Below are 22,556 nucleotides of genomic sequence, written 5' to 3' on the forward strand. Positions count from 1 at the left end.
ATAGCACGAAGAAATTAGCTAATTAGTGTTCCAGACAAAGCACATCATCAACACCTCACTCGAGGCAGCCGGCATGACATTAATGTATTGATGGCAGTGGTGTAGCCAGGATTTGTGTATGGGGGGTGTTAAGAAGCATGCCCCCCCCCCCCCCTAATTAAAGCAGGTGGTCCGGGGGTCCTTCCCCAGGAAAATTTGCATTTTAAGGTGTAAAATAGTGCTATTTTAGCAGTTTTCGGTACTTAAATTTAAATATTGTAATGGTAAAATTTTTATTAATTTTAATATGAAATTTGTTTGAGTGATGAATAAGAAATGAATTAAAAATTAGGAGCTAAGTGGGGGGTTAACCCCTAAACACCCCCCACCCCCCTGGCTTAGCCCCTGATTGATGGGATGGATAACAAGCAGCTTGTGAAATACATAGATGCCTAGGCTACTGGAGGACTTGGTAAATGCGATGGATAGAAGGAGGAAGGTTGATTTATTTTATTGATTTCGAGGGCTTTAGTAAGATGCAGACCCTGGTAATGATAGATAATATTGAGATGTTAATAAGGGACACTGGATTAGTAAACTGGGTTGGAGACTTCCTTATGGATAGGAGACAATGGGTGAGGGTCAGTAGCGGATCCAGAGGGGGGGCTAAGGGGCTCAAGCCCCCTCCAAAAGCATCTGGGTCCACTATTGTTTTAGTGTTTGCCTTGATAAAGCCTAGCCTCAGCTGGGTCAAGCCTCTCCCAAACCAAAATCCTGGATCCGCCACTGGTGAGGGTGGTGTCATGTCCACCATTTTGGCCTCGGCTGGTATGATAGCACAAGCCCCAGGTGCGCCACCCCTCCTACACACTCTATGGGCAGGACATTTAGTTCGCCACCCGCCCCTAGATGGCAGACAAAGGGGAATGTAAAGTAAGGTGACTTTGTCTACCTGCCCCGTCTAACTCAGGGCAAATATGTAAATATATGGTGTTGTGACAAGAAACTGTTAATGATACAAGTGAATGTAAAGAGTTTTGTAAGTCGAATATGTATGCACAGGAAGGGTACAGATGTGCCCTCCCTACTGAATATGTACATATTTTGTATATTTACCCTGGCTGAGCTAAGCCAGGCAGAAAGCTCTTCCCAGTATTTCTGGGCCAATAAAAGTGACTGAATACTTGAGCAGCATTGTTTTAGGCAGCGACCTCTCTGGAGGACCGCTCCTCCCCCTTCCTTCCTCTGGTAGGCAGCGACCTCTCTGCAGGACCGCTCCTCCTCCTTCCCTACTCCTCTGGTAGGCAGCGACCTCTCTGGGGGACCGCTCCTACCACTCCCTGCTCTTGGGCAGCGACCCCTGCTCGGGGACCGCTCCCGCTCCTCCCTGTGCCCCTCTCAGAAGCCCGGGACAAGTCAATATGGCGCCCAACGTGGGGCCAGTCAGCTTGGATAACCTGAGGACCACGCCCTGCCTCTACGAGAGCTATCAGCACAGCCGGAGCCACATCCACTTCCAGGAGTGCAGAAAACACCTGGTGGCGCCCAACCCAACTGAAGGATGTCTTCTGGATCCTGTGCCGCACCTCGCTGCAGTGCACCGGATGGACCCAGCATTCCCTGTGTATGCTGCAATGCCCAGTTTCACCTACAATGCCTTGGTATCGTGGAACAAGTCATTGAACAGGCGTATATCCACATATGCCAGCCCTGCAGACAACTTCTGGTAGAGAAGAAGCCAACAGTTCCAGCTCCCCGGCGCTGCTTTGCGCCGAACTGCCCTGGGACAGCCCTAGTCCTTGTCACCTGCCAGGCCTGTCAGCGCGACTACCATCTCGCCTGTCTAGGCTGGGAAGATACCCCACTGGACCTTGCTGGGATGTCGTTTACCTGCGCCCAGTGTAGAGTGAATCCCACTTTACCTTCAAGTACAAGATCTGCAAGTGTACCTCGGCCCTTTAGAGGTCAGGATCATGAGGACCCTGTGCAAGCTGTACACCAATGGGAGCAAGCCCTACGGGCACATGCAATCCACCGCACCGAATGGGTGGACCAGATAGGTCCATTACTACTTGGGGAAGCCTCTAGATGGTGGAATAACCATGAAGGGCTGTATGACACCTGGGAAGAGTTCACAGGGGGCTTCCTGAACCATTTTGGAAGCCAATCAAGACTGGCAAAGCTTACTGCCCAATTATATGGTACCAAACAAAAGGAAGGAGAGGATGTCGAAAGTTTCTTACTACAGAAAAGGAAACTTTATAAGAGGCTACACCCAGGGAGAGACCCAAATGAATTTCTTCCTACCTTGTTGGAGCTGGTGCGGCCCAACCTACGGCCATTTCTACGGCATCCGCCTCCCGAGAATTTATCCGAACTTATGGTTCGAGCCACTGCCGTGCAGCGAGACTGTCTCGAAACTAGGGGCACTGTAACAAGTAAACCTTGTTCACCACCAACCCTGGTACAAGAATATGCTACCCCCAACAAAAGGTTGCCGAAGTGTTGGCACTGCCCTGAACAACACTTTCACCAAGACTGCCCAGTGCTCCGCTGCAAACAGTCTGAAAGGAACAGCCTCAACACAGTAGACCCCTGGAGGGAAAGAGTGGTGCCAACGAGCCCTACCCCTACACCGAAGGTAGAAGACCTCAACTCCCAAGCTCGGCTCGAAGGTAGACCGACCCCGAGCCTTATGTGCGTACAGCACCACCCACAACAAGAACTGCCAAGAGTCAAGGTGCAACTGGACTCACAGCCCATTCAGGCTCTTATCGACTCAGCCGCCACCACTAATTATGTGCGCGAGAGTGTTGTGCAGATAATAGGGACCCCTATTAATTCCCAACCCCAAATGGCACAGCTTGCCACCCAGGGATCCACCATGACCTTACTGGGCAATGCTGTGGTACAATGCTGCATAGCCGATGTGGAGATGGAGATCCCATGTCTAGTCGCAAAGGACCTTCGAGAAGAACTTGTGCTGGGCCAAGATTGGCTCACGCAGCAGCAGGCGATATTGGACTTTGAAGATCAAACTATACACTTTGGACGAACGTCCCGCCGGACTCTTGACTGGGGCACCAAAGGAATGGGTGACCTGAATGCCCCTAATCAAAGTGGTGTTAACCCTAATCCTGGAATCTGCACTGAACAACACAGAGACCAACCTATGGTTGTGTTGACGCAAGGGGACCAGAGACCTCAAGAAATTCCTTCCCTTCGCTCTGCCACAACCAAGCTAAGCCAAAATAACTCGGGCAGTGGTTTTCAGTGGTGCCAGAAAGGAGGAACCCCAAAGGGGAAATCGACCATGCAGTCATGGAGACAGCCGCTGAGCGGCACCCTCTCAAAGGCAAGATGCCACTGGAAGAAAGAGCCTTTTCCAGACCGAGGAATATGGTTTCCCCAGAACAGGATTCACCTGCAGCCATGGAGACGGAAAACAGATCTGTCCAAAAACCCCGAACCCCAGGAACCTACTAGCCCCTCTCCACCAGGACAACTACCTCCAGGGCCCTACGACCATGGGAACGGCTGGGCAGCCCAGCCCGCTACCGACTAACCTCCGCGAAGTGTAGTGGCCAGTGTAGAGGAGCCAGCCCTGGGAATGAAGCCCAGCGTGCTGACTCCTGGCATGTGCAACGATCCCAGCCAAGGCCACAGAGGGAGGGGGGCGAATTGTCATGTCCACCATTTTGGCCTCGGCTGGTATGATAGCACAAGCCCCAGGTGCGCCACCCCTCCTACACACTCTATGGGCAGGACATTTAGTTCGCCACCCGCCCCTAGATGGCAGACAAAGGGGAATGTAAAGTAAGGTGACTTTGTCTACCTGCCCCGTCTAACTCAGGGCAAATATGTAAATATATGGTGTTGTGACAAGAAACTGTTAATGATACAAGTGAATGTAAAGAGTTTTGTAAGTCGAATATGTATGCACAGGAAGGGTACAGATGTGCCCTCCCTACTGAATATGTACATATTTTGTATATTTACCCTGGCTGAGCTAAGCCAGGCAGAAAGCTCTTCCCAGTATTTCTGGGCCAATAAAAGTGACTGAATACTTGAGCAGTATTGTTTTAGGCAGCGACCTCTCTGGAGGACCGCTCCTCCCCCTTCCTTCCTCTGGTAGGCAGCGACCTCTCTGCAGGACCGCTCCTCCTTCCCTACTTCTCTGGTAGGCAGAGACCTCTCTGGGGGACCGCTCCTACCACTCCCTGCTCTTGGGCAGCGACCCCTGCTCGGGGACCGCTCCCGCTCCTCCCTGTGCCCCTCTCAGAAGCCCGGGACAAGTCAGTGGGTAATAATATATTGGAAACAGAGTAACACAGAATAATAATATGTGACTCCTCCTATTCATCATTATGATAAACAAAATCGGAGAAGGAAAGGGAAGTAAGCTGTGGATGTTTGTAGATGACTGTATAAATACCTACGAAATTGCGAGTGAAGGGAGAAAACTGCAGATCAGGACACACTGGAGCTGCCATCGGCCGGGGTCTCGGGTTCGAGTCCCGCAGAGAGTCTAAGGGGCTGGTGGTGTTTTATGGTGTGTTTTTCCGGGAGGGCGCCAGGTTAGCTCGTACGTATAACAAATGGGGTGAGTCGATCGGCCCCAGCATGCTTCCCTAGACCAGGTGGCTGTATCTTAAGGGTGTTATTAACAGCTAGTAGACAATTGTGACACTTCCTGTTCAGCATTAGGTGGCTGGTGCCTAACTATAGATGTAATACACGCACTGGCATTGAAAAAATGTGGTACACGTATTTATTAATGGACATATTTGGGTACACGATATTGCACGACACTACTCTTGGTTGATAATTTGGACATAATTGATACACGATATTACACGACACTACTCTTGATTAATTATGATTGTCTCTCCCTAAAGCAGTCCGTTAGAGGGGGAGTTCATTGGTTGTCCTGAAGTCGGCCAGGTTCGTTAAGTGACTGACCTTAAGGCGGCCCTGTGGCCCGTGGCCTTAAGGCAGGAATTACACGGCTGGATTAAGTCCTGCACCGTAAAAACCGACCCGGGGTTGCGTGGGGAATTGATGTTACAAAGGATTTGGTTCATGACTATATTTACCAGAGTGAAGAATCGGTGAGTTACTAAATTGAAGGTTCCCCACGGAACGAATACACGAACTCATCCATCCCAGGCCGCGAGCTGATCTGGATTGCCGGAGAGGGCTGTCGTGCGAGGGGGAAACAGATCTGCCGCGCGCCAAACCACGAGTGAAGAAAAGAAATTACCGTTATTCGGTTTTTAATTGAAAACTTACTTGTTAATTGTACATGGCCCTTGTTTGATTATTAATGCTGATATTAAATGTTTTATGAATTATTGATTAAAGCTTTAGTTTAAGAAATTGAACAAATATTATTTAAAAAGATGAGTGAACTTAAAGACTACGGACTAGTTGGTATAAACCACTGGTTATGTTTATGTTTGTGAATTTGTTCTGGATATTGCTTCAGCACCTTGTTTCTTAATTAAATTAAGGCTCTAGGCTGCGATGAGAATTAAGGGCGTTCATTGAACATTGTGCCCGGAGGGTGCTAACACTCGTGCTCTACGATGCACATTTCTTATCATGTGTTAATTTAAGGGGATGGCTTGATGAGCTTACTCCGTGAATTATTATCGGTTGTTTGCATCAGGTACAGTTCCGTGACAAAATTTATACACTGGGAGTACTTGCATATCTACTCCGCGTTTGACCCGGGTTGAGTTTGCGAGGTGTGCATTCCACCAGCGGGAACCAATACTGGCAGGTCGAGGCCGGGCTTAATGGCCTCCGGTCGGTACGAAGTCAGAGCAATGAAGATCAGTATAAAATCAAATGTAAACAAGGTGAAGGTAGTCACATTTACAAGAAGGAGGAATATATTAAAGGAGGTTCATTGCTAGAAGGGGTAGGATTTATTGAAGGCACAGAATTACAAGTTTAACTGAAAATAACTCTACATACAATTTGGAATAGGGGAAGCAGGTACTGTCGCAGGCCAATCTCTGCAGGGAGTGTGGAGACGTGGGAAAGTGCGGACGTCTCTCGGCAGTGTTACTGCTTGATGGTGTGGCTTGGCACCAGCTCTCTCAAGAAGAGCAGCCTCCTGCAGGGGGCAGGTCGTGGACTGTCTGGCATGTGTAGCTTGCTGAGAGATATCGCCCATGCTGGAGAACAGTGTGGTGCAGGCTTACCTGAGGTAGTCTACATGTTGCACTTCTCCCACACACACGTGTATAGTGCACGGCCACTAGGAAGACAGGCAGGTTGATTCGTAAGAACTACTCACAGTTCAGAGGCACTGCTGTTAGTCCTTTTAATCTACACAATGCACTAAGAAGTACTACTACAAAATATACACTAAACACTCTGGCACAATTGTTATTTATGTGTCGCTTGCAGTCCATGACACAAAGGCAGATACAAAACACTAACATTTAATGAAGGGAACAAACAGTAAAACATAAAAAAATAAAGAAAATGTGTCTCACAACCCCATCTGGCTTCAGCGGTAGCCTGGACGGGACTGGAGACTAGAATGCCAGGACGCCACTTCTACTTGCACTAAGCGGAAGCGATGTCACAAACACTGCAGTGGTGTGCTGCGGACATGGCTAGGACCATAGCTCCAACCAAGATGCAAAATGGTACGACTTCAAATGCCCCCCTCTGGACCAGCCTGGGTGATCCCCTGTCACAGGTGTGGTGACGCATGGCCACCGAGTGACAACATACATCGCTACATCGAGGCGCCACCACAGTTGTATCTTGACTCGGGGCGAGGGCCAGGGATGCATTCCACCAGCAGGGTCTGGTACTGGCAGGGTGGGTACCGTGCTTTTCTGTCGAAGGAGGAACGACATCAGTAACTATAGCAATTAGTTAGGAAAGGAAGGAGAGTGTTGTGGTGCTGCTTGGCAGAAAATTGAAGGCAAAAAAACAGGCAAATTTGTACTCCAGGTTGGTGTGCTGCCAACTAGCATTTTTGGCACAATTTAAAAGTTGATTTTTTTTTTAAACTTAAATAATGTTTCCAATCATTCCTCTGCTGCATTAACTTAAACTTGTTCCTCCTCCTGTACACTCCCATCCAACCTTTGTCAGACTTGTCTCCCCTAATTTTCCCAGCCTCTACCATTCAATGATCCAGCAGGGCGATCCCATTATTCCTGCCTTGGCGCACGGACATCTCCTGTAATTCGTCCCCGATTCGTGACGAGAACTGCTATGATCTGCGAACTCTTAGGACCGGCCAGTTCCTAGACCTCGCCTGATGAGAGCACTCATTGGCATGATCGCGAATCTTCTTCGCCAAAGTATAGTCACATCTACGGGTCCTGTAGAACATCGTTCCCAATGGCACCACAGTTTTAACCCCCCCCCCCCCACGTCTAGATTTTCCTGGGAACACCGCCCCAGGTCTTTGACCGGCCACCAAACCCGGCCAGTGTCGGCTTCTACCCAAGGCCACGGCAGTAGTACATGAAGTACATACTTATGCCATTTAGCGGTAGTTTAGCGAATCACTTCCCCTGGGAGTTTGAACGCCTGCGGAATGCCTGCCCTCTGGCATCTCCTGCAGTAACCAGTACTGTAGTTCCTCCCCAGCGCACCAAAGGGCAGGCTCAGTCCTCCCATAAGCCTCAATGCTGCTATCAGCTGACCCGTACGTGTCGATCTCTACTCAGTTCAGCCACACCTCAGTAGGTCGCGCTGAAATCGGGCAGTAACAACAACTTCGAGATATCGAAGTCTGCCTTTCCTCGACACACACCTCGGTAATGTTCGGAACCTTTCGGTTCAAAAGCCGAAGACCCCCCTTTTCTACAGTTAACATCGCTTTTAATTAAGGGTCTCGGCCGCCACAACAGGACTGCGCGCCGCGATTCAGGACTGACTGCATCGAACAAAACGTCATCGGGACGCCTCGCCGTTTCTCTTAAGATATGATCAGATTAGCCAAGGGATGTTTCCCAACATAGTAGTGTTTAGGCTTTAGTCAGTCCACCTAAATCTAGCTAAAGTAGTAATCTAGAAGTCATCGTAAGTAGTATGTAATAGTATGTCCGAGCGCAGGGTTCAGGGTGTGGTGCCTGTGGTGCCGACCACCATCTTGGATTGTGACATCACGGCGGCCATCTTAGACTCAAAAATTCCACAAAATTCCTCAAAATGACTCAAAATGACTCAAAAATTCTCGTTTTGAGGAAAACTTTCACGTTTTCTTCCACAAAAATTCAAAAATTAGGATTTAGAAAAACCTCAAAAGTCTTTTGCCTTAGAAAGAACACAAATTTCTAAAAGAGTCTTAAGTATCCATGTCTACAGCCTCCGATAAGCCTATGACATCATCTAGTATTATGATGTCACCGTTGTATTTTCGTTACGGCCGCCATATTGAAAATCTTTATTTATTATCTGATTTTATTGAAAAAATTAAAATTTATAAAAAAATTCAATTAATAAATTTTTAATATAAATATTAAGAACAAACATACTTTTTCGACATGGAGCTCGGAGTCCTCAGTTCGAACCCTGTGAGGGCAAAAATATAAATAAAAATAGCGACCAATCCTTACCTCATGTTGGCTGCAGGCAGACTGACCCCACCAATTTTTTTCAAAGTATATATTTTGTCACCTAGTATGACGTCATGTCCGCCATCTTGAAAATCCGTAATTTTTATGTTATAAAATCGGGAAAAATATTAAATTCATTAAAAAATTAATTAATCGAATCAAATAATAAAAATTTAATAAAATATTACTTAAAAACCACTGTTGCACTTATCATTATGGTCGCCATCTTGGATTTTATAAATGATGCATGTTTTATTATGCCCACCATCTTGGTTGAGTACGATGTATCGTTACACTTTATGTTATGACCGCCATCATGGATCCTATTAATGTTGCATGTTCCGTTACGGCTGCCATCTTGAAAATACATAATTTCAATGCTAGAAAATCCGAAAAAATTCCAAACATTATTTTAAAAATTGCCTCCTTCAAATGTTTAGTTACTTAATTGTTTTCGGGAAAAGGGAGGACTCCTTTCTACTGCGTGAAAGCCTAAATGTGAGCGTAATAGTCAATTCAATTCATTTTAATTCAAAGATTGTATTCAGGGGAGAACTCCTTGCCACCGGCTTAAACTATACATGTATAACTATACAATTTGAACTAAAAAAATTGGTTGTCTGTAAAGTCGGTTTACGGACGATAGTTTAACATGACAAAGTCATAACAAAACATTGATGAAATGATTGATTCAGAAGAAAATGAAATATCATATTCGGCCTGAGACTGAGCCGTAATAGGTTTTTGCAACCAAACCATTTAGGCATTAAAAATATTATATTCTTTGAGGAAAAATTTTTAAAAATGTTTCTTTTTTTTTTGTATGATAAAATCTACCTCTGCATACTTTCATGAATAAAATTGAATCATTTTTATTGAATTATCACTATTTTGTATGGATACAAAGTAGGAGTGAAATGAAATCTACAATTTAATTAATAAATTTACTGTTATTTGCATTCATTAATTCAAATATATTTATTACTTTTGAAGTGTCGTGCGCGCCATATTTATTTCACAAGTACAAAAAAAAATTTCAGCCGCCAGGATTTGTTCCGTCAACCTATCGATTAGTAGTCAGCGATGCTAACCACACAGCCACGAGGCCATTTTGGAAACAATTGTTTCAGATGTTATAAATTAATAAAATTCCACACTCAATATTTGTTTGAATTTATTTTAACTAGCATATTCTCTGTTGGACTCGAAATATTTACACGCTCGTGGGCTAATAACTATAATACGGTGTGTGATTTAGTTGATCAAATAATAACTCATGACAAATAATTACCAATGTCAAACTAAAACATGAAAAGTATCATACCAGCAATAAATATTTAGTTACACAGCTAAAACCATACTCATACAACACTGTTTAAATATACTGATTTACACTAGTAAAAGGAATTTATGTATATTTTGTAAATATGCATACTTATATTAATTTGACTAAGCCCATATCCCCAAGTGTATTATGAAACACAGGCCTTTTGATATATCTATAATATGGGAAATTTTATAATTTTATTCTTTAATTTTAATTTGTGACTGTAATTTGTTATGTATATATAGTATGTATATATAGTAAATATGTATACTTATATTAATTCGACTAAGCCCATATCCCCAAGTGTAATGCTTGTAAGGGGATCTAGTGGTGGATTTTAATAAATAAATAAATAATCAAAATAATACGTACTTGTAAGAACGCCATTTCCTTGCGAATATACTCCCGTGGCGCGGTGCACAACAATAATCTCGATCCCCGCTATGTTGTCGTCTGCCCCAAGCTGTGTGTGGCGACATGCGCAGGCGTGATCCAACCGGCGCGACCCGCCTATCCCTGCAGCATGGCGGGGTGAAACCTGAGCATTACGCCGCTACGTGCTGGCCGAGTTCTCTGTATTGTCCGCAACATACCAGAGAGATGCCACGCATGCATAAACAGGACACATCCTTAGTGGGACATCCGTTGTGGGACAATTTTTCGCGCGTGCAGCCAGCGTTCATCGATTTATTAGACGTCACGTCAATAATCTAATCTATAATTTGTAATTATAATTTATTTAATTTAGTTACATGATTTTGACAGTTAAAGCAATTGATAGGACTACGCGCAAAATTATTATTTACTGTCTCCTTAGTAGTCTATTCTATGAATGTAAGAATGTAAACACAAAAAATGGCGAAGTTTTTGGGTTTGGATAAAATAGCTAGATTATTTCAAATTATTAAATTTAATGGTGGAATTAGAGGCACTTTGCACAAATTATACAGGTAAAGGCTATAAATACCACACTGTTTTCTTTATGTAAACATTTTCAAAGTGTTAATGTTGTTGATGTTAGAAAAACGAGGAAATACTTTTTATTCATGGGCAGCATCTTGTCTATAAGGTCCGTTCTACAATGAGACGGAAAAGACGGAAACAAGACGGATCAAGTAAACGGAGTGGGATCTCACGGAACAGAGTTTCTACAATAGCACGGAGATGGAGACGGACCCTTAAGCTGGTTTTACACTATGCAATTCACTTCTCACACAGCTCCTTGCATGCAAGCTCTCGTGCAATTATTGCATGCAATCTCTCATTCACACAGCGCAAATTCCCCATGCAATAAACATGCGATCTGTTTTGTTCCCGCCACATTTCTGTACAAATGGATAATCAAAGGCACAAGGCACTTTGTGCACTGGCAATGATGGAAATGTTATCTGATGAAGCACGATCGCAGATTTCTAAACTTGTTGTTTACATCTTCTGTGGTCGTGTTTACACGTAATTCCGACAGACGTGGCCACAGCTTGTATTGCTTTCTCACGCAAATGTTTGTTATGGTAATTTGGCGATTTTGTGTTGTACAGAACTGGATATTTTTGATATTCATCCAAGAGCCGCAAAACACACTCGGGTGTCCATTCCATGTTTGTAAAGTGCTTGTTTTTGTTTATATTTACAACTACGCGCGTAAATTTACTACAGAGAACGACCAATCACAGTGGTTGTTCTGCGCAACTTGCATCAAAATATAGAGTATGATCTATTCTCAGATATTGCGCCGTAGCTTGCATCGCGTGTGAAATTCCGAGAATTTTTTTTGTGAGCTGCAATGCAATACTAGCAGATTGCATGGAAATTGCGTGCATATTGCGTCGTGTAAATCCAGCTTAAGGATTAGCTCGGCAATACCCATCTCTTCCGTATCGTTGCTTCGTGTTTATTAGACCATTAGAAGCTGAATATTTGTCTGCGGTGGTAGTTTGTTTATTTATGTTCCAAAATGTTAAAAAATTGTTTTAAGTACAAGAATATCTATTGTTTATTACTAAGGACGTGGTTTATCTTCATTATATACATGCAAATTTAGCCCTTGCTGTGAATTCGAAACATATATTTGGTAAATATGTATTGTACGGATTAGCCCCAAAAAAAATCGTACAAATATGAAATAACTTTCATTATATGCTATCTTACGTCCTCTTTTCAGAACCGCCTGCGGAGATAAAAAATTCCAATTACTTTTGGAGATATCGAATTTTTTAATATTCATTTTTTGGCGATTTTTTTAAAAAAAATTTTTAAAAATCCTTAAATACCTTTATTCTGTGCTCTTTAACTTCCTATTTTCATTAAACCCGGCGGAGATCAGAAATTCCAAATACTTTATGAGATATGGAATTTTTTAATTTTCATGATGTGCACTGATGCGGCGTTGAGCGGGAAGCCTACGATTCACACATCCTTCTGGACATACCCGAATACTCACGTTGGCAAGCCTTCTTTTCTTAAAATTAGCAAGAAGTAATTAAAAATACTTTAAAACACTGTGGATGGTTGGTTATATTAGGTAAGTATAGCTCCATTAAAAAAACTGTAAAATCATTTTATGGTTGCTTAGCAAATAACTTTTCAATATGTAGCTATCCAGCGCTAGGAAACCGTTTACATGATTTCACAGTATTTTTAATGTAGCTATCCTAACCAAATCAACCATCCACAATGTTTTGAAGTATTTATAATGTAGCTAACATAACCTAATTGACCATTAGTTTTCATGAGTTGCATATTTATTTACAATAAACAAAAAAAAAAAAACCGAAGATGCACGATCGGGCGTTTACCTCTCGTCTGTTGAAAGAAGGCTTGCCAACGTGAGTATTCGGGTATCGGGTATGTCCAGAAGGATGAGTGAATCGTAGGCTTCCCGCGTTTTCACCATTGTTGCTTGTTTACAAGTATGATTTTTTTTTTCCCGCGACGTAGTTGAACGACTACATCACGTATAAAGAAAATTACGTGAGTTCCTACTGTTCATCCTTTTTCCCGGTTTGTTAGGTCTGGTCAGCTACATTATAAATACTTTAAAACTAAACAACCATTAAAATTAATTTTTATTATTTTTAATGTCCGTTCAGTTTCAAAGTATTTATACTGTAGCCGACCTGACCTAATCTACCTTTGTCCCGTTTTGTTAGGTCAGGTCAGGTCAGTTACATTATAAATACTTAAAACTATACAAGTAAAATTAATTGATATTTTTAATTTCCGTTTATTTTGAAGTATTTATCATGTAACTAACCTTACATAATGGAAAATTTCTGTTATTTAGGCATTCACGCACACACGGCAAAATATAAAATGGCGTCTGTTGAATGATTACATAGGGCTTGTATTGCAAAATAAGAACAGCTATATCTCCAAAAGTAATTGGAATTTTTAATCTCCGCAGGCGGTTTTGAAAAGAGGACGTAAAAGAGCATATAATGAAAGTTATTTCATATTTGTACGATTTTTTTTGGGGCTAATCCGTTCAATACATATTTACCATATATTTTTAATTAAATTAATATTCCGAAAAATAGAAATGCAATCAATGCAATCACGTTGGTGATCATTTGTTACGTTTCTGTGCATTGTGGAAGCAGTGGACGCATTCTGTATTGATACGGAAGTGGGGATGGATCACGTAAATGGAGACAAACCCCATGGAACGGAGTAGGTACCTACAATGCTACAATGGCAACACATGCAGACACAGACTTGCACAAATTAGATCCATTCTATAGTGGTACGTAAACGGAGACCGATCTGCCGGAACGTTACACTATCATGTATATTGCTTCCGCAATGCACGAAAGTGTAACAAATGGCAACCAATGAAATTGCATTTCAAGGTTACAAAATATGAATTTAATTAAAAAAAATTATTATGCACTGGCAGAATTTATATAGATAGTAAAAATAAATCAGAAAGCCAAAATAGGAAACTAGATGATTCTTGTACTTGAAAGAATTTTTAACTTATTTAGATCATAAACAAACATGGCTACTATTGCAGCCAAATAATCAGCTTCTATTGGTCGCGCGGAGTAACGTAAACAGAAGAACTGAGCATTGCTGAGCTAATCCTTACGGTTCCATCTCTGTCTGGATGCTATTGTGAAAACTCTGTTCCGTGAGGTCGGTCTTAGTTTAAGTAATACATCTCCATTTACGTGTCATTGTAGAACGGGTCTTAGGGTGGAAAAGAGTCTTGGCTCTGGCCATAATGTAGGCCTACTCACAATAAACTGAAAACAACCTCGACTGTGCTGTATTCCTTAAGATCTGGAAAACCACGGGATCAAGTTACAGCTAGTATCAAGTAAACTGGAAAGTGGCAAGAACAATCAGGCCAATCTCTTGTGGAAAACAGTTTCGGTTAGTCCAAAAAAAAAAAGCCCAACATGGTGATGGCCACACATCATTGCACAGGCTACCTAGGGTAACATATAAATGGTAATTTCTCAGAAAACAGTAGGAATTTTGAAATGCTCTTTTCTACGTGGATAGAGGAATACCGTATTTACTCGCATATAGGTCGCGGAAATTTTACCAGATTTGATGGGGAAAAAATGTAGTGCGACCTATATGTGAAGAAAATTTTTTAAAAATTAGGAATTTTTTTTGCAATATTTTGCTTTAAAATGTGAAAAAGAAGTTTATATAGGTACCAATAGGCAAATTTATTTACAATGTACACATACATAGTTAATTAACCAAGCGAATTTTCATAACAAGAAATCAAACACACAAAAAATGGTAAACGAAGGGCAATGTTGCACCTAGATGGCAAACAAGTAGCAAAAGGGAAGGGGAGAAGCAATGGTTTCCCCAGTCACTATCTTATCTGTGTCGGGAACTTCCTCACGTGTCAGACCAATCGCACGTTCGAAACGAAACAGCTGTAGATATAAAAAATCATAACAGGCCTTTTTTATTCGTAATTAAATTTACTACAACTTTTATTCTGTGCATTTTTTTCAATACAAAGCACTGTTTTCGAGTTATAGTCTACAATTAAGACATTTTAAGAAGTCAGGAATCTAACTTGACTTCAATTTTCTATATTCAGTTATTACGAGTACTTGTTACAACAATTTATCACGCCATTATCAGCTCTCGTAGTAGCGGAGTTTTACAGTACCCGTTAACTCTTTTGTGCACGGCACGCCGGCTGTTCACGTCATTAAATTACCGGTGCGATCTATATGGGGGGGGAATCTTAAATACCAAATTCAAGACCTCAAATTATGGGTGTGACCTATATGCGAGTAAATACGGTATTTGTAGAGTTAAAAAAAATAATTCTGAATTTCATTGGTTCATTTGCGGTAAAGCATCAGTGTTAGAAGTTTACCGAGTGGGACCCGCTGCAGGGCAGCGAGGCGGGTGAGGCTGCCCCGGGGGTCGGGCGAGAGAGGGTGGGCAGACAGGGAGACATGCTGTCGAGGGGAAGGAGGGACCGTGGTTGGAGGTTTTAAAGGGTTTGAAGGACAGAAAGGAGACACTCCCTCGGTGAGGCTGGGAGGGAGTTGAATGTGCTTGAGGGGAAGATGGTAGAGACAAAAGGGTTGCAGGAGTTGAGGAGTAAAAAAAGAGTTTAATTCACATGGAACCTTCTTGCCATCGGACTGATGCCCATTCGTAAAAAGAAAAAAAAAATATTTGCAGAAACATTTTGTAATATTTTATTAGTTAATTTTTAATTAGATATTTTATTATTTCATTTTTATTTTTAAAATTTTTAATATTATTGGATGATTTCCATTGGAGTAAGTATGAACCCTTTTGGGTTCTTGATAAGTTTTTTTTTTCAGTCAAGAAGGCATGTTGTTAGTACAGCTGTAAGGCATGCTGTACACTTGTTGATAATAGTAGAAGATTCTGTGGGATGGACAATCTATTTTCTTTCTCGCACATATTTAATCGCTCCGATTTCAAAACTTTAAAGCATGGCAATAATATTCTATGAACTGTTTTTTGCAGGCAAGCCTATACTGTTATTTTTGTAATTAAATTAACTTTCTTCTGATACCAATTTTTATTGGTTATATCGGTGAAGTTATCTAAATTGACTTACCTGTTCATACCTGCTTGCCAGATATCTATGAACAAAAATCAGTAGGCAAGCCTACCAAGCCATATTCTCTATGTTAAAAACTATCTGTTAAGACTAAATTTGTTTGGTTATCATAAGAGTGAAGGTGACGAAAAAAAATTGATTAAAATGAATTTAATTAAAAATAGCCATGAACACTTTTCAATAGGCAAGCTATCATAGGCGTGTTTATAAATAAAAAATATTTCATAAAAAATAGGTCTGATCTGGTTATCAAATGGGTGAAGGTTGATCTCCCACGGGCTCTTAGTCTATAAGATTGGCTACCAGAAGTTGATTCTATAACATTCTGATTAGCTAGAAAGCATTGAATGTAATTAGTTTTCTACTGAATCCATAATCTCTATTATTATAACACTGTAACAGATGTGTGTCTGTCTGTTTGTTTGTCTGAGTATCACACAAAAACTACTTGACTGATTTTGATGAAACGTTTTGTGTTTAAAAGCTAATGATTAGAATTAAAATACTGGTTCATATTTTTTTTCTCACTGTCATGATGGGAGCTGATTATAAATGTGAATGTTTAGATGTTTAAATGTCTGAATGTTTGAGTGTTTGTTATTCAATCACGCCCGAACCGCTTAACACATTTGGGTGAAATTTATCAAACAGTTAACCGTGATGCACCAAGATTGTGCAACGGTACCAGGCTGGGCATCACAGAGCTGGTGAGAAAGATATTCTCACCGGAGCAGTTAAAGGAGAGAGCGTTGATTCCTCGCCTCCTAATATTTCCCAATAAATTGCCATTACAATTGAAGAGGCTGCAATTCCTGGTAAAGTTATAATTTACAATGACAACGAATAAGTGCCAGGGTCAAACGTTGAAAGTGGCAGGATTTCATTTGGGCACTCCATGCTTCTCGCTTGGTCAGCTGTATGTTGGTTGTTCAAGAATATTGAGTGCCCAAAACTGATACGGGAGGAAAATAATATAATGATGTCTACGGATTTATATTGTATTAAATTATTAGTGTCAAAAACAATATAAATTCCGCGACTACCATGACAATGTAGCGCAAAACTGCAGTACAAATCAGACTCATCTATCTTTTTTTTTATTTTTACATTAATTTTCCCTCATTATATATTCCTCTGTAGATCCAATTCTGAAGTCCTCCAGACTAAGTCGCAGGCAAAAGCGTATTATAAAATAAAATACTTAATCAATACTAGAAATTAAAAACATTGTATGCATGACAACTGTAGTAAATATATTTCTTAAAGGATTTGTTATTAAATAAATATAATGGCTGACAATTTATTGTGAACATTTCTTTGGTAAAAATGTTTTGAATAAATCACATACTTTTTTACATTGGTAAGATATCAGTAATACCCTGAAATTGTGCGAGTGAAACCGTGGGTTATTAGTACTAGCATTAAAGTTATCAAGATGGTGGCACTTACGTCATTTCCGCTTTCACATTCTTTAACAGGCAAGTGCCGAAAAATGGGGCTGTTGGGCAGGGAACTTTAAAAAGCTTTATAATTACTAACAAAAATAATTTTTTCATGGAACTAGATGAGTATCACTCAATAAACTAGCTTTGGGAGTATGGATTATTATTGTTTGGGAGTATATTATTTCAGGATTCCATTGTAGACAAGAATTGTAAAAGTTCTAGTTACCTTTTCGATTGCTACAAATTATATATTTCTGTGTTTTATAGTAGGTACCTACTCTTAGAATATTTGTATTTCTAGTTTACTGAAACAAAAATATGTTTTGGTATGGCAATATTCAATGATCATTAGAATTTTAGTTGGTATTCTAGTTGAATTTCAGATTATAAAATAACTTTTCTTGATACATCGTACCAAACTCACAAACTTTCATTGTCTTGGAATTCTTTAGTAATTTTTCTTAATTCATACACTTATTACCACAGAAATAACTGAAATAATTGTAACGATTCAAATTTTTTGAAACCACCAATAAAACACACTGTTACTTTTTCTGTGGCCGAACCAGGAAATGGGACTGTTAGGTTACAAAAAAAATATATATATGAATTTGTTTTTCATCTTTGTTTTAATTTTGCAAGCTACGATATAAGTTTGAAAGTTTTTTTTTGCTACAATTTTGGTACTATGATTTTGCCAGTATCATAGCGATTTAGATTAACTAAGAATAATGCAGTTTACGGCTAAGCTCATGAGAATGTTGTGAACCCAAATTTTAACCTGTCAACAATAGCTTATACAACTAGTTAAAGTCAATGAAAACTTTTTATTGATAAGTTTTTATAATTGAAAAATTTTGAATATGGTGCTGATTACTTGTATTTTAAGTGTACTTGAAGGTAGTAAATGTCATAAAAATAGGAGCCAAAATTTACTGTATTATTTAATTTATTTTAGTTATGACTTGTGGTGGATCAGGTACTTTTCAATCCTGGAGTAAATACTTATTTATATGTGTTGCAGGTTTGATGATGCCAAATTGGGAACCCTTGTGGGTGTAGATAAGTTTGGTAACAAGTATTATGAAAACAACATGTATTTTTACGGTGAGTTAAAATTCAGACCATGCTGTAATTGAATGTAAGATGTTCTTATTTTTATCTGAGTGTATTAAATTATTATTTAGCTTTCAAGAGGCTTGTTTAGTTTAAACATGTACATTCAAGGAAAAAGTTTTATTTGTGCTGCTATGCAAACCGTTCAGTTCCGTATCGTTTGTGTCAGAGCCATGCCTGATTTTGGGATCGAACCACTGACCCTTGTTACTTAAGCGTGATGCTTCAGAGATTACAACTACTAATGGCACTAATGGTGCATTATAAAACAGTATGTGCACAGTCTGGAAAGTCATGGAAGTTGGATTTGGTCAGGGATATTCCTGAAATTCTTCATTAATTTGAGGGGGAAAATATCATCACCCACAGGGCCGGCGCGTCCATATAGGCGAACTAGGCAACCGCCTAGGGCGCCAAGTAGCTGGGGGCGGCACAGCACGACACATAACAGCTGATATAATATGTTTAACGATTATTGAAACTAGATGAAAATGGATTTTTGTAACAGTTTGGAATGTTTATATTGATATAAGTAATTATTTAAAGTCCACGGTGACCTGTTTATGATTTTTAATAAGTAAAAAAGTAAAAAAAAACACAAGCCTGGTTACATTTGATTGTTGACAAAATCTTAGGTTACGTGATGTATTTTGAGGCAAGGAAATTTTTTTTTTGTGTGTCCGGCGGTGGGATTGTGGGGGGGGGGGGCATTAAAGTTGTTTTTCACCTAGGGCGCCAATTTACCTTGCACTGGCCCTGATCACCCATCACCCAAACCGTGAAAGGATTCTTTTTTCCAAATTGTGTTTTATTGCATAGTTATACACTATATAAAATAGCTAATGCAAATTTCAATTTGAAATAAAGTGGAGAGAGAACAATGCCAGCTATGGAAATGGTGGAGGTTGGACTTTCTTTGTTTCTTTCAGGAAATTGCAAATTAGGTAAATTATTAAAAAAAAAATCAGGGAATTTTGAATTTTCGGTCAGTTTATTAAATATTTGCATGGACATCTTTATTCAACAAAGATTTTAAATTTGTGTGTCATAAATTTCAAATGAAATATCAGTACGAATCTGAATACCATCTCCTAAACTACAACTGCACATTCTTTCAGCCTTGACAGGGCTAGTTTATTTGCAACTGTTAGCATTCATTTGCTTGGTTTATGGTGGAAATCATCTTTGGTTGGGTATCCAGTTGATAATTGTTCCATATCACGTGTCCAAGTTTATCCCAGAGATTCTGATGGCATGATCCTGTGTTACATGATGCTTGCTTAAGATTGTGTCCAAACAAAAACTCAAATTTCACACTACAAATAAATTGTTAGTTCTTGTGGAAATTTTTTTATTTGTATTCAACTTACGATCATTATTCATTGTTATATCGCAAGTTTTTGTGATCTTTTGACGTTCTAAATTAGAAAAGCAAGCAACACCACAGGATGTTTCAATCAGAATCAAAGGATAAACTTGAATACGTGAAACAGAACTTTAACCTAGTTCAAGATGCACGCTACACCTGCAGCTTCCTCGAGAAAATGTATACCTGGTGGCACAGTTGCATGAATATGCTGTAATTTTAGAAATGTGGAAGATAAATTTAATACAGGTTGAATTTTTTTTTTCGTGTAGGAGTTTATTTCATGAATGAGATAAACAGTGTTGTGTTATGTTATGACTTAAGGACGAAATCGCTGGGTGGAGTACGCCGATAAAGTTGGTATGGACTACGACGGGAGTCAGATACCACCAGAATGGTTTGGTTGGATGCACTACAAAACAGACCTGCTACCTACACAGGTGAGCAAGCAATTAGAAATTTTGATTGTGTTTTGAATGTTTTGATGGTGGCCGGTTTTTAACCAAAGCAGTAGTTTACCTGTATTACATCCTGCTTTGAATGCTAAAATTAGTAATCAGTGGATGCTGGGCTACCGAGGCTGCCTATCTATTTGAAGGCTTGCTTTCCATTTAAATTTTAAATGGGTGCGTAGACTGCAAGTGTAAAGCTAATATTAATATCTGATATTAAAATTTTTTCTTAAGGCATGTATGTATTAGTTTTCATTTATTCAGTCATAGTTATAAATCCAAATTTTATAGTAAACATGTTATACAAACTTAGATACTTTATGACTTATAAACTTTCTAATTCTTAGTTTTAAGCTGACCGCTAAATTTTCATTACACGAATATACTGCATATGGTTTTTGGCTTTATCGAAATGAACTCTGCCAAGATTTTTTTTGACATATATAACATAGAAAATACCACATGTGATTTTACACAACATGCAGAAGACTTTATTAATCAATTTGTGTATGTACAGTTTTTAATGGATACAATCATGAAAATTATTATCCATACCATATTAAAAAAAATTATATGATTAGATAGTGCTGTAATACCGAATAAAAAATCAACTTGCTCTACTTAATAATTTAATTAAATATACCTACATATATTAAAATGTATTTAAGTTTATATTTCTGTCTTTAAAAAAAAATATGAAAGTTTTATTCTGATAGTAATGTTAGTTATGTTTTCTTCAGTGGTGTAATTTCGTGTTGCAGGACCCGACTCGTCCGAAATACCATTGGATGTCGGAGCACACAGAAAACATGTCGGGCACCAAGTATGCCTACATGCCCTATAGCACAACGCCGCCTAAGATTCAAGCATGGACTCCACCAAAACCCAAAGCGAGCAGCTTGTGAGTGTGTGTGTGTGTATAACAACTTGTATCAAGTGTAAATAAATAGTTCTCGTAATTTAATCAAAGGATTTTGTGAACTCACTTATGGTGTTGGATCTTCCTGTATGCTTGCTACTTAGGAAATGAGGTGATGAATGACCGACACAGCGGAGCTGTATACATGGTCCTTCGTTAGAGACACTCAAGCAGGCAGTACACTGGCGTCATAGAATATATTTAACTCCTAGACCTAAATATTTGTAACAGAAAGAATGCACTTAATATAAACCACAACATCTATTAAAATTTGGCCTTCAGGTTTATAGTACACTACATTAAAGTCATGATTGTGAAAAATATGAACCAAAATCTCTTGTGTACTGGGTTGTGTTTAATGACAGCAATAAACTGGCACAAGAACAGTGACGCAGTGTAGGTTTGTAGGAAATTTGACCTCTGGATAAAGCAACCAGGCAGTTTGAGTACTTATGCCCAGTTGCCCCATCAAATTGACTATTGAAACAAGTTTGTTCTTCTCACGGATGCATGCTTTCAAACCATCTTGTTGGATAAGATCTCGAGCTCACAATTGTATAATTGTATGGTTCTATTTAAAATGTGATATAAGAATGTTCAAATAATGTTTTAGAAATTAGAAATTTTTTATTTATTTATTTTTTTGAGATTTGTAGCTTGAATAAAAAATAAAATAGCAACTAAACTAAATATTTACATGTTCTATGTTTGTACATATAACTATAAAACAATAAGTGGTCATCATATGCACATTAAAGCATGAAATATTTTTGAATAAAATTGAGTATAATGCCTCTAATGTGAAATAAATTAGCAATGGACATTGCTAAAAGTTTTGTACAGTGAACTGTAAAAAAAATTAATAATTAATTGTGTGTGTGTGTGTGTGTGTGTGTGTGTGTCTGAACATAAATGTACCTACATATACATACTCCCATGTGTACACTGTACACATAATTTCATTGCGGTTATGGAATTTTTTTTCAGAAATGAGCGCTTTGAGAAATAATTAATTTTTAAATTATTATCATGAAATTTTCAAAAGGATGCTTTGTTATCAGAGAAAAAAATTTCTAAATAATATTATTATCATCTTCAATATCATTCTTACTTTAAATACACAACATAAAATATTAAGTACCTACTGAGTTGGGTTTCGCTCTGGTTCACGTACATATTTTATATGTGAATGAAAAATGCTCTGATACAAAAAATTAGGTAAATAAGCTTTATTTAAAATGTTGGTTTTAGCATATGGTATTGGAAATTCATATTT

The 22,556-nt window shown here is 39.5% G+C and overlaps 1 protein-coding gene across 1 annotated transcript; it reads left to right on the plus strand.

The window, feature by feature from the left end:
* The first annotated feature begins 10,732 nt into the window (after positions 1-10,732).
* On the plus strand, positions 10,733-21,970 carry LOC134534895 (probable NADH dehydrogenase [ubiquinone] 1 alpha subcomplex subunit 12). The gene is made up of 4 exons (XM_063373572.1): positions 10,733-10,853; positions 18,452-18,534; positions 20,234-20,349; positions 21,123-21,970. Exons 1-4 carry the CDS (start codon positions 10,759-10,761, stop codon positions 21,264-21,266), a joined length of 438 nt encoding a protein of 145 aa, XP_063229642.1. The 5' UTR covers positions 10,733-10,758; the 3' UTR covers positions 21,267-21,970.
* The last annotated feature ends 586 nt before the right edge of the window (positions 21,971-22,556 follow it).

Source organism: Bacillus rossius, chromosome 8 (genome assembly GCF_032445375.1).
Source record: "Bacillus rossius redtenbacheri isolate Brsri chromosome 8, Brsri_v3, whole genome shotgun sequence".
NCBI lineage: Eukaryota > Metazoa > Arthropoda > Insecta > Phasmatodea > Bacillidae > Bacillus > Bacillus rossius.

Excerpts from the sequence above, each read along its gene's own strand:
- LOC134534895 (XM_063373572.1), top strand. The coding sequence starts at position 10,759 with ATGGCGAAGTTTTTGGGTTTGGATAAAATAGCTAGATTATTTCAAATT. Across the intron at positions 10,854-18,451 it reads ACTTTGCACAAATTATACAG|GTTTGATGATGCCAAATTGG; the intron begins GTAAAGGCTATA and ends TATGTGTTGCAG. Across the intron at positions 18,535-20,233 it reads AAACAACATGTATTTTTACG|GACGAAATCGCTGGGTGGAG; the intron begins GTGAGTTAAAAT and ends TTATGACTTAAG.